At 51.0% G+C, this 13135-nt stretch overlaps 1 protein-coding gene across 12 annotated transcripts in view; it reads right to left on the bottom strand.

The window, feature by feature from the left end:
- DLG3 (discs large MAGUK scaffold protein 3) overlaps positions 1-13135 on the bottom strand; it is a 177862-nt gene that overhangs the window by 71019 nt on the left and 93708 nt on the right. For all 12 annotated transcript variants that reach the window (XM_048865169.2, XM_048865171.2, XM_048865173.2 and 9 more), the window contains 2 exons: positions 8255-8305; positions 1596-1720 (listed from right to left, as the gene is read on the bottom strand). In XM_048865169.2, coding sequence (XP_048721126.1) covers positions 1596-1720; positions 8255-8305 — 176 coding nt within the window. The remainder of the gene's footprint in view (positions 1-1595; positions 1721-8254; positions 8306-13135) is intronic.

The raw sequence follows: 13135 nt of genomic DNA, 5'->3' as shown, positions 1-13135 counted from the left end.
GCAGTTTGCAGTCACTCCCTGGGGGGAGGGAGTTAGGGCTGGCACACCTGGTGTGGGGAGCCAGAAGGGGCAGGAAAGTCTCAGCGAAAAGGCAGCAAGGCTCAGGATGGTGCAGACCTTGGCTGCTGATCGGATGGTCCCTGAGCTGGAATCCGGGGAGAGGGCAGGCGCGGGTTCCACTGGGGAAGTGGCACCATGGGGCAGTGAATGGGAAGACTGCCTAAACCTGCTGGTAAGGAAAGACTTTGATGCCCTGGAAGGGGAAGACAGGCGTAGAGACCTGAGCCAGAGAGAGAGGGAGAGAGCGAGCGGCTGCAGGGTGTGCAGTGAGCAGCAGAAGGGGGCCTCAGACCTGGAAAGAGCTAATCCCCAGAGCAGCCATGAGGAGGCGCCACCTGCAGTGAGTGGGGGATCCTGTGGGAAGGGGATCCTTCAGCATGACTGAGGGGTGAGAGAGACCCCCTCAGCTGGGGGAGGGGGAAGCATGGCAGATCCCTGACACGGACAGAGGGGACAGGGGGTCTGACGACTCACTGGTGGTAAAGGGGGAGATAAAGAGAATAAGCAAAGAAACCAGTCCCCAAATTCTCTTGTCCCAAATCACCCACAACATGGCCCATCACCCCATTCTCCCCACGAGGGATTCAGCCCCTCTTCTTGTCCTCCCAGCACCACCGCTACTCAACAGCGCCGCACACACAGACCTCTGACGATGCCTCCCAGTTTCAACCTGCAGCTCCCGGCTTCCCCACAGCGCCCCAGAGCCCCCCAGTCCTGACACATAGGCTCCCTGCTGTTCCTGGCAGGAGTCTCCCCTGAGGAGATGTGAACAAATTCTCTGACGAACAGCCTTCCAAGGGAAGCAGTGGGGGGCAAAAGATCTATCTGGCTTCAAGATTAAGCTCGATAAGTGTATGGAGGAGATGGTATGATGGGATAACATGATTTGGCAATTAATTGATCTTTGACTATTAGTGGTAAATAGGCCCAATGGCCTGTGATGCGATGTTAGATGGGGTGGGATCTGAGTTACTACAGAGAATTCTTTCCTGGGTATCTGGCTGGTGAGTCTTGCCCACAAGCTCAGGGTTCAGCTGATCGCCATATTTGGGGTCGGGAAGGAATTTTCCTCCAGGGCAGATTGGCAGAGGCCCTGGGGGGTTTTCACCTTCCCCTGCAGCTTGGGGCACGAGTCACTTGCTGGAGGATTCTCTGCACCTTGAAGTGTTTAAACCATGATTTGAGGACTTCAATAGCTCAGACAGAGGTGAGAGGTTTGTTACAGGAGTGGGTGGGTGAGATTCTGTGGCCTGCGTTGTGCAGGTCAGACTAGATGATCATAATGGTCCCTTCTGACCTTAAGGTCTATGAGACTCAGCTGAGACTCGCCAACTCACTGCATGGGGAAGCCAGTTCCGCATGGCTGGAAAGCCGTGCGTACTAACCCTGTGCTTCAAGTCTGCCTATCTGCTGGGCTTGGTTGAAAGCGAGCGCCAGGAACACCGACCTGTGCAGCATTAAAGCCACATCGAGCTGCTGCCACGTGACCCTACTGCATCGTGCTCAGGCCAGGACAGCAGTTTTCGGGTACTCACCCTAGGCGGCCATCCATCGCTGCAGCTCCACCAGGGATGATTTTCGTGATAAAAATCCCTGGATCATCAGGAACATGGGGATTATCAATTCCCCCTGCAATGCTGAAGCCAAGGCCGGAGTTACCCTGGGGAAAAGCAAAACACAGGGAGCCTTTCTGAGGAGGGAACTTGCTCCCTTGGTGCTTGTACACGCCCCAGGCCAGAGGCTGAATTAGGGCACTGCCCTCCCCGCTCTGATGGTGCCATGCCAGCGAACCCCTCCCAGACCAGCAACTCTCAGGATGGCACAGTCGCGCTTGCAGAATCTGGGTTCATCCAGGTCCCCCTGGCTCTCAGGCAGGCTGAGAGGACAGTGGTTTACAGAGGCTCATGTACGCGACCTGAGGTGCGCGGATACTCCAGCAAGGCGTGCTGAGAAGGTGGAGCAGCAGAATGGGAGACGCTCAGAGCCAGAGCTCTCCCTCCCAGGAGCCGTGTGTCTGCTGACAGCCTGAGCCGGGGTAAAGCTACCACCAGTGCCAGCTTCCAAGGAGTAGATCCCAGTACCTGCCAGGGGAGAGAACCACGGCTTGTGCTGGTACCAACATGTCTGATCCGATGACACGGGGAATCTCCTGTGCCTCCCAGGAGAGAACACCTGCACAGGGGCTCGGCCCAGAGCCAGTGCTAGGCAAGAGGGTTTTAGAGCAGAAACCTCACAGAGACCTCCCTGCCTCCCTCTGTTGCTCTCTCGAGCCCAGAGGAAAGTGTGTGCGCTCCCTGAAGAACTCCAGAAATGCGATTTTTGGACTCTGATTCTCTCAGATGCACCAGTTTACACTGAGGTAACTACTGACTTCAGCAAAGTTATTCCTGTGGCACACTGGTGCGAACAGGTGGAGAACAGGCCCCCGGTCTCTGTGTCGGAGTAGGAATTACAGAGAACGCTGGAATGGCCAGGTGAACACACAGATCTATTATGGGCCTGGGACAAGAGAGCGGCAGACAGTGCAGAATCACGTTATGTAGGGTCCTCTTTTCTGACACACTGAAACTAAGTGACTTGGGCATTGTCCTTTCTTGGTGAGAAACCATGCGGGCGATGCTGACCATCCAACTGGGGTTCTTACGCCGCACCCCTCCCTGCCATATCCTAGTGCCTAAGGCATCTGCTGCCCATACCCCATCCCTCTGTCAAAAGCCCAGCAGCATGGCTCTTGTTTGCAGCGGCCTTGTTTAGTGACAGGACTTCGGATTAAGTTTCTATTCTCCTACACAGGGTTGAAGTGGACAAGACCACCTTGTTTTGCTGTTCTGCCTTAGAAAAGCGTATTTTCTCCTTGTCTCCTCACACAGAAAGGCTGACATCTTGTCTCACCCTCTCATGAATTTCTCACAAGGGAGACCTTGGACTCTGGGTCACCTCTGTGGCCCAGGACCCGAGAGAACTGAGGCTATCAATGCGGTGATTGTGTGCTTAGCTCCTCAGATGGATCCCATCAATGTCAGACAAGCACTGGCATTGTCTGCTAGAGGTCTCTCTTTAAACAGCTGGGCTTGAAGAATCACTTGTGAAGAGACCTGGTGAGATAGACAAGAACACTCAAGAGGACTAGATAGATCCTTTTCTGGGGAATGCCAATAAGCCAAGAAACGTAAGGTGGAATAGGGCCCAGGGTTTTGAATACAACCCCGTAGCTGAGAGTTTGCAAACCGCTGCCTGGAGATTCCATGAGCTGTACCAGTTGCTCTTTAGTTTTCATGATGTGGTCCTCCGAGACTCTTCTTCTTCTCCCCACTGTAAACAACTGGGTTCATCCAATGTATCAGCTCTTCAAACATGCAGTGAACACTTCTATGACATTACAACAAACCCATCATATGGATTGTTTAGTCTGCAGAAGAGAAGAGTGAGGGGGCATTTGATAGCAACCTTCAACTACCTGAAGGAGGGTTCCAAAGAGGATGGAGCTCAACTATTCTCAGTGGTGACAGATGACAGAACAAGGAGTACTGGTCTCAAGTTGCAGTGGGGGAGGTTAGGTTGGATATTAGGAAACACTATTTCATTAGGGGGGTGGTGAAGCACTGGAATGGGTTACCTAGGGAGGTGGTGGAATCTCCATCCTTTAGAGGTTTTTAAGGCCTAGCTTGACAAAGCCCTGGCTGGGATGATTGAGCTGGGGTTGGTCCTGTTTTGAGCAGGGGGTTGGACTAGATGACCTCCTAAGTTCTCTTCCAACCCTAACCTTCTATGTTTCTTCTATGATTTAACATGTTCAAAGCACTATAGAGACATTGTCTCAAAACAGCCCTGAGGTAAGTGTCCATACCATGACTACCCCATTTCCCAGATGAAGAAACTAAGACATCGAGAAACAAAGTGAATTGGCCAAGCTCACACGGTGAATCCGTTTGAAAACTACACAAGATGCTGGAGAAAAACCAAAAGCAATGACTGCTTCTGTGCAGCATGAATAGAAGGAATCCAACATGAGTTGGCTGATTGAGGTATGCAACCTATGAACGACAGGTGATCTAGCAATCTCATGGATTATAAAATTGAGATTTTCCAAAAAATTTGGCTTTTCTTAGCCCATCTGACTGAGGGAGATCAATCCAAAACTGAACAAACTCCTCTTGTTCATGTGGGTATCATCCTACACTGAGAATAGAAGCTGCAAAATCTGTTACCCTGGAAAAGGTTAATCTCTTCCATACATTGTAGATTTTCTAGACCAATTTAAAAGGCACTCTTTTTCCCCTTGGCTTGCAGAGAGATGTTGGGGGGAGAGCAGCTGAATTCTATACAATAACATTTGCATATGATCTCCAGTTATTTGTAGGATTTCAAGGTAGTGCAGGAGGTGTTGAAATGTTCCTCCCCACTGTGCTCTGAAAGGCTCCCGGTTGCTGTTCTGTGGGCTGGAAACTGGCTCTGACGAGCAGGCACATGACAGGTAACCTTTGGTTCCAGAAGAATAAAAGCTGCGTCTCCTGCTGTGGGGTTACCCTCCCTCCTTTTGGCTGACTTCCAGCAGCTTTATGGTCAGTCTTGGAAAAGCTGCAGAGTGCTTTACTAGCCCCTGGAGCCTCCTTCATTGCCGTCTTGAGTCCATTCCCCAGGGAAGCTGTGCTAGTAAAGGAGAAGGCTGCTCTAAGGTATAGGATCATTGTCCCAGGACTTGAACCATTAATTGTCTAACTATGGCGGGGCAACCCATGCTGTGAGCTGAGAACTTGGCTCCAATAAAATCTTAGAGCCATTTCACTTCCCTTTGGTAGCCTACACAAGAGCAGGCACAGAGAACTCTCCGAGGGGCTGCAGGCTTGCTGTTTAGAGAGAGATTTTTAACCTCACTAAACGAGCTCCCGTCCTCCCGTGGCTATTGCTGGAGTAGCGGTGCCCACCATGGGGCTCACGCCGCCGCGTGTCAGGGACTTCTTGTGAACAGGACTGAGCAATACTCAGTAAATCCTGGGTAAGCCAGGGCAGGGTCTGCCCTTCGGTCTCTAGAACCTACGGAGAAACTCACCTCCTGCTGTGCTCTGACCTGGCTGCAGCTTCTGAAGCAGCCAGCCTAGTACAAGAATAGCTTAGAGTGACAGCGATCAGCACGCGAGGTCAGCAATAGGTGGTGCCCGGGGCTAGGTCCGAATCCGGCAGAACAGGGCAGTCTTCTCGCTAGCTACGGGTGCCAAGGAGTGCTTGTCACACCCTGGGTTATCTGGGTTTCCAACTGCACTGCAGGTCCAGGAGGCCACCAGAGCTGTGGACTGTCTTCCTGGTGGGAGGGCGGATGGCTCACTGGAGGAAACTGTAGAGGCAGAGAGTTCCAGGTACCTCCCTCTCCCGACCAGCACCACCCATGCGTCTCCAGGACTAAGCTTTGGCCATTTGCTGATCTCGCCAGGCCCCTGGAGCGCTGGGGTTATTTGTCTGCTGTGAAGGGGATGTAAAGCTGCTGTCGCCTCCCTGTGGCTGGCACCTCAGTCCACACTGTTCATAATCTCCTCGAGTGGCTTCTCACAGCTGTTGGAAAGACAGAAGGATCTTTGTGGGGCTCCGTGGATGGGGGCTCGGGAGATGTAGGAGCAGGTGCCCTTCGTGACCCCCTGTGCAGCTGGAGAGGAACAAGCGACCTGATCTCAGTGCGATCCTGCTTGCCCCTGCCATGTCTCTGAGGTGAGACAGCAGCATTCCAGGGACAACTGTGTGGAATGCTATGGAGAGGCTCCACAATGCATGGGGGTCTGACCCCTTCTCTGAGCGTGGCCAAGAATGGGCAGTAGTCAGTCCAGGAAAAGGGGGGGTTTCTTGTGCTCCATACAGCTCCATCCAAACTGACAATCTGACAAAAATGGCACTCAGAGCGATAACACCTGCTGATCTGCACGAGGGCTTGTATGCCCCAGGGGCTGCTAAACTGTGCTGGGCTCTTAGGGGCCTGCAGAGTCTGTCGCTCCCCCCAGTGAGAAAGGTGCTTCCTAGATTTCTGCAATGGTGGAGGAGGGGGAAATCACCTCAGACCTGTCCTACTTACTGTACTGTGTACAGTACTGCTCCACTTTGGAGCCTAACTCCAGTGTAATCGGGAGTGCCACTACCTACATCCACGCAGCTCGCTCCCGAGCCACAAAGCGCTGCGGAAGCGTGGGTGGATGGAGGCTCCGTCCCTGGATAACCCTGCACGATACAAAGCAGAGGAGAAGAGGGAGACGTCTGTAGGCCAAGAAAAGCAGAGTTACAAGGTTTGTCTTCCTCTGCTATGGACGCACGGGGGCGTAGCTCGGCAACGCAGGAAATTGGTCACTGCCGTAGGCAGCCCTGGAATAGCCTCTGGCCTTGCTGGATCTACCAGCTGAAGAGACCAATACAAGTTCTCCAAGGTGATTATGTTTCCAGAGGACTCAAAATGGGATTTGCCTTGGCACCTGTGCGAATTAGTGTCGCTCTGCTCGTGTTAGGGTGCCCCTGTGCGCATCCCTCATGAGAAGTGGTGGAGCAGGGAAGTCAAGGTCTCTATTCATGAGAATAACCAGAGGGTATCCCTTTACCCTGGAGTCAGCTGGATACCCACCTGCAAGAAAATCTCACTGTCCTCTCACTATTGAGGTGTGAACCCCAGCCAAGCCCGGACACACAGTTCACTGGGACTGCCTGGGCCCATGGGCTGAAACCCACATAGCTGCTGTTGCCAGTAGGTGCCGTGCAAACGAAACAATGGCCATAAAGCTGTTGCTGTCCTGGCCAGCCTGAGCCTGGCATTCACCAGCTTTACCACAGAGCCAGGAGTGGCTTCCCAGTCTGTGTGGTGACGTCCTGATGCTATGTCCTATGCCTTCCTGACCCTACATGGTATCGGAATGCCAGTATGTCTTCTCAGGCCATGACATGCCATAAAAACTGAGCAAAACCCAGCTTTACCTGAACGAAGGGACCCCTGGACAAACAGTGGTTGGAAGAAAGGGGGTTAGCTGGTACTCTGGAGTATCAGGACATTTTGTCATTGGTCTGTGGTGTAGAGACCTGCACAGGCTGGCACCCTGGCCACCTTGGCTCCAAAAGCACCCATCAAAATAAGCCACTTGCTTTCTCACATGCAACATATCGTTCTGCCGGGGCGAGGCAGGGGCTCAGCCCTTATCCTCATGCTCCTGGAGTGAGCCCCTCATGATGTAGGAAGGGGGCAGTTTAATACAACCATGCTATAGAGCTCAGCATTCTGGCCTCGGTGTGCAGATCCCATGGCCTTCAGCAGAGCTGCCTGTATGTCTGAGGGCAGATTCTGGCCCTTTGTTTGACACTCTAGGGAGCTGAGAAAACCGGTCTCCCGTGAGCCTGCCCAGTCCTGAGGGAGCCCTCTTCCTGCCTTGCTGAAGGACAGCCTCTCTCCACTGTCATTACTCATCTGGGCGTTCCAGGGAAAGTCTGCTCCCTGGCTTGCCACAGCACCGGCTCCAGGACGGAGTACTTGCCCTCCCACGCAGGGCCTGGAGCAATGCCTGACTCACCCGCGCAGAGGATGTAAGGAAGTAATGTGTGACAGAGATACATGTTCTGCTGAAAGTCCCAGCTCACCCTAGTACAAGCTCCTGTGTGGGAGCTAATTTTAGCTCTCATCTGTACAGTGTATGCCATCAGCCCTGTGCCGCTGTAGCTCACAGAGAGACGAGGAGAAGGCCCAGGCAGAAATTCCCCCCATTCCAACCCAGTTTACTAGAAAACCTGTCTCTGCTGGTTAATATCACTGTGATTAATACCTTGAAGTGATACGCAACGAGCTGACAGGGCAGAAAAGGGTACAGCTGACTTCATGTGCCTGTTTGCAGATTTCTGACCCTAGCTACTCTTCATCGCGTGTGCGTGTGTGTGTGCGTCTGTGTGTGTGGGAGACAGAGATTCCACCTACTTGTGCATGAGCAGATGTGTGTGTGTGTGAGACTCCGTGCATCCTGTGTGCCTGCCTGCCTGCCTGCCTGCATGTATCAGGCGGCCAGCTGGGTGAATGAGTGGGAGATTGCTGGGGGGACTGTGTAGTGCACAAGAAAATCCTGCGTTTCAACCTGTGTGTGGTCAGCCTGTGCTGGTGCTCTGCTGTCCTGCAGAAGCAAACCCACATGGTGACCCACAGCGCTCAGAGCGACACCGCTTCGGAAAGCACCAACATCGCACTTACCCTTTCTAGGACAATCTCCTCATATTTAAACATGCCATCACTGCCGTTCACCTGGGGAAAGAGAGACAGTGTGTTACACCACCTGCCAGCTCACAGGGATTCATTTCTTGCTTTTGACAGGTGCCAGCATTCCCTTCAACATCTTAACAGGGCCGGATTTCCAACGAGGCACAGCAGGCATGTGCCTAGGGGCACCGGCATGCTAGGAGCACCTTACCTCTCTAAAACGGTGTGCAACACAAAGGTCAGCTGTAGGGGGTGGAGCTGAAGATGCTGTGCCTAGGGGCGCATAAGGTGTAAACCCAGCTCTGCATCTTAATATTGAGAATCAGGCCCCATATCCAGGGCTCTGAAGCTGAAAATCGCAAACATAATCCCCTCCTAAAATTAAGCCTAACACTTCTTTCTTTGGGCCCGATCCAAAGCCCAGAGTTCCTTTGTCGTCTTGGTTCTCTCTTGTGTGACTTTAATGGCAGCACATTTTAAACAATGAAAAAGACTTTTGTTTGTTCTGCAGCATATAACTAACCTCTAGAACTCACTGCTGCAGGATATTATTGAGGTAAATAAAGTGGATTAATCAATTTTAAAAAGATTTAAACATAACACTTAGCTTGCAGCTTACACCTTCCAAATGCTTTACTAACAAAGTAGTTAATATGGTGGAGTAAATAATTCAGAAAGTAATTTATTTCACTAATTTATCTGGTCAAAAGAGATGTTAGGAAGCATAAGGAATGGGATGGAGACTGGAGAAAGTATTATAATGGCATTACATAACTGAATGGTATTCCCTCACCGAGACAGCGTGTGCAGTGCTGGTCACCCCACTCAGAAGGATACAGCAGGGGGTGGGGGAGTTCAGAGAAGGATAGATTGAAAAGACTGCAATTGTTTAGCTAGCCAGGAGACTAATAAGAGGTGACACGATAGAAGCATATAAAATAATAAATGGTCTAGAGAAGGAAGATTGGGAGCTTTTTGTTCTCACTTTCTCCTAACAAAAGAACAAGGGGACATTCAATAAAGCCAAAAGGGGGTAAATTCAAAACTGATACAAGGAAATACCTTTTCACACAATGTGTAATTAGACAGTGGAACTCATGGCCATAGGACGTAATTGAGACCAATAACCTCCTAAGGTTCATAAAGCAACTGGACATTTATATGGATCACAAGAATATCCACAGTTGTCATTAATTATAACAAAAAGTGTGGAAGGGATATTAGACTTCAAGCTTCAGGGTTAAGCCAGTATCTTACTTACTATTAAAGAACAGAATGAGGCCTGTGGGGGGACCAGTTTACCCCACATCTGTTACTGTGGGGTTCCTGTGCTTTTCCTCTTAAGCATGTGGTGCTGGTTGTTGTCAGAGATAAAGCAGTGGACTAGATGGGCCTTAGGACCAATTCAAGCTGGCAATTCCTATGTTCCTAGACTCTTTTGTTGTTGCTGTTCAGGAATGGCCTGTGAGCAGTTTACAGGCTTTTTGTTTGTTTTTTATTAGCGATTAATTGACAGCCCATAGATTGTGTGCAAGCAGCTTGCTGCAAATACTTCGGATCCAAAATCGGAGCGGCGCTGGTTATTTCTGACTGGATTCACAGGTCACGCTTCATTGATTCTGTTCCCTGATGGGGTGCACATGAACAGTTGCGTTCAAGGTTAAACATTCGTATCCTATGACTATTCTCTCAGGTTCCCTGTTTCTGTGACATTCCTGCCAATAAACTTGCTCAACACAAGATTCATGGAAAGCAAACTCAAAAGGGGTATGAATTCAGCCAAAGCAAAATTACTGAAAGATGCAACCAAATAGCCACAGCATTGTTCAGCAGTAGTTTCCCAGCTCTGCGATTTAATGAGAGTAAGAACAGCACGCATTTCTAGAGGGACACATTCACCAACATCCCAAATGCACCTTATTAGCTCAGTTTCAAGGTAATAAAATTACTAAAATCTGAAACCCTGAATCATGAGCGTTAAGAGGCCACAGTAAATGTTATTTACACGGGGAAGAAAACTTCATATCATTCCCATTTCCTTCTGGGTTCATTTTCTTATTTGTCTTGTTTCAGATCCCCATCACCACGTTCTGCCTAGTGTCTGGGCCTTGGCAAGTTGAGAAGCACGAGCCCACATGATGGTGGACAGGAGGAGAATGGCTGTGATGGCAGAAGGGGAAGGAGAAGGGTCTGGCTGCTCTCACCACTCAATACCGCTCTAGCAGATAATGATTGTAATTGCCTGGTACCAGTCATGCTGGAGCAGAAAGGAAGCAGGGGGTTATTTACTCGCACAGCGCTGCAGATTCACAGAATCATTTCCATTCGCTTGGCATCCTCCTTTAATTCTCCTCTGTGGGGATGAGGCAGTAGCGCGGCCGTGCTCATGGCTCATTCCCTGTGGCCGGCTCCTCCTGCTCGTGGTGCGACAAGGGAGGGAGGGTAAAACCTCCCTTTCACACCTCTAGTTCCTTTTAACGTAAGGGCTTTTCAGACATGTCCCGGGCAGTGCCTGGGAGGCTCCATCTCTATTCCCCGACCCGCCATGTCTCACTCATTGGAAACAGGAATGGGTGCACCTCTTTTCTCGGGGGGATGGACCCCATGAGGTTTTGATTTGTTGCTGCTGGTTCTTGCAGTCCTGTTGAGGGGTGGGAGTAAATGTGTTCACATGTTTCAGAAAGACAGGCCAAGGCTCTCAGCGTGTGGAGCAGAGACGCCAGCTCGCTCCAGAGAGGCTGCAGTGGCAGGATGAAGTTAATGAAGTCAGGAAAGGTTATGTTACGTAGCACCTGCTGGAACACTCTGCACGTTCCCACTATTGGGTCCAGCTGGGCTGGTGGGAACCTCTAGCAACAGTAGTGCCTGCTGCAGCACTGTTGTGGCTTTTACCTGTCCAGGAACAAGGCTATGAACGGGGGCACCATGCTCCAATCACCTCCGCTCCTTTCTCTGCATGCCTGGAGCCCAGCAGATGGTAACAGCACTCCGAGGTGTGGGGAGGCTGAGCAGGGAGCATGGATCTGTACAGGCTTCTTTAGAAGAAACTCAAATTACTGGTGAGTATCCTCCATTTCTTCTTCCAGTGGCCTCCGTACACAGCCACTTGTGGGAGCTTAGCAGGCAATCATCCTCCCCAGGATGGCAGGAGGAGGAGGACTACTTGATGAGAGATGGTAGCACCACTCTGCCATACTGGGCATGTGATCTAGATACCATGTCTACTGAGCGGTGTCTGGTAACTGTGTGGATTGAGCTCCAAGAAGCACTCTACAGATCTATTGGGATAAGTCTCAAAAAAGCCAGAGTTTGCCTTATCCCTGGCTGAAAGGGTTTTGAGTCCCTTGGATATAAGGGACTTTGGTGACAGTTCAGAGTCTAGTCCACTTGGATAGGCACTGAGATGTAATGCCCTGGCCCTTGTGACTGCCTCCATAAAACAGAGAAAATCTCGGTGACTTTCTACGTTATTTTGACCTATTTAAATAAAAGACTAATGCCCTCTTAGCATCCCCTAGCCTCCAGTCCCTAGGGTGAGAGTAAAGTCTGGAAAAGATTACTGGCAGAGTCAAGGTTTGATTAGGTGAAAGTCAGTTCTCACCCTGGGCACGAACTCTGGATACAGAACGAATGACCCCTCTGCCCTGTTAAGGGAAGTCAGACACAAGGGCGTGCAGCTTACTAAGCCCCCTCGCTGCACCAGTAGCTAGAATAGAAGCTATGTTGACAGAAAGATGGAAAAGGGAGTGGCCCCCTGGGTTCAAAGGGAGGCTGTGTTTGTTGGCGGAGTGAGGACAAGATTGAGGTCCCAGGGGGGAGGAGGGTCTCTTACCAAAACATAATTTTGTTAGACCCTTCAGAAACCATTTTACCTCAACAGTAATACACCACCACCCAGCTCTTCTACAGCACCTTCCCCGCAGATCTCAAAGCGCTTCCCAAAGCAGGTCAGCATCACTGCCCACATTTTACGCACGAGAAGACAAGCACAGAGACGGGAAGTGACTTGCCCAGGGTCACCCAGCGGGCCAGTGGAAGAGCTAGGACTAGAGCCCAGCTCTCCCAAGGCCCAGGCCAGTGCTCCAGCTCCTAGGCCACACTCACACAGGATGGCTGAATACCGTTTTATGCTCTACTTGTACGTGAGAATCAGAGAAACCCAGGAGTGCTCTAAAGGAGGAGAGGGACAGACCCAGCAGTAAGAGGACAAGGAAATAATCCATTATGGACTGAATAGAAGCCACAGATTAAACCATACTACTGAGAGCTGCCCAAAGGGAGAATTTATTTAACTTGCAGGTATAGTAGGAACAAGCTGATTGATTTTTGAACTCAATTAGAGCTGACAAGTGCAGGGGCAGTGTAAGTGGATATGGCCACCCTGTAGCACCCCCTTCTGGCCAAATGTTGCATTGCAGGCGCTCCCCAAAATGTGTCTCCTCAGCTCTCCACACACTAGGCACTTGTGGAGATGTCTTCACCCTCCAGCCAAGGCACAACACAAGAAATCTCCAAAAAAACAAAGATTCTTTCAGCCCACTATTCCCAGCCCTTTCTGTGCTACCTTTGGGAGTCTCTGTCTTTCTCCCCTTGTTCCCCTGGTGTACCCTTTCTGCTCAGACCCTGGCTCAGGGCCTTCCAGAGGAACACATGAGCAAGCCAGCTTTTCCAACAGCCACGTTGCACTCCCCTCGCTCAGCCCTTTCTAAGGCCCAGCTGTCCATCAGGCTATCACCTGCCTCTCCTTGGGCCCACCCCCTCAGGCTGGGAAACAGCTAATTCATTATGGCACAGATGTGGCTGGCCCCATCTGCCCTTAAACGGGCAGTCCCACCGAGTCCTTCAATGACCATTTATGTTGGTCTGGCTGATTCC

This window comes from Caretta caretta, chromosome 9 (assembly GCF_965140235.1).
Source record: "Caretta caretta isolate rCarCar2 chromosome 9, rCarCar1.hap1, whole genome shotgun sequence".
NCBI classification, from domain to species: Eukaryota; Metazoa; Chordata; order Testudines; family Cheloniidae; genus Caretta; species Caretta caretta.
Note: the sequence above shows the minus strand (reverse complement) of the source record. Positions and strands in the feature narration are given on the sequence as shown.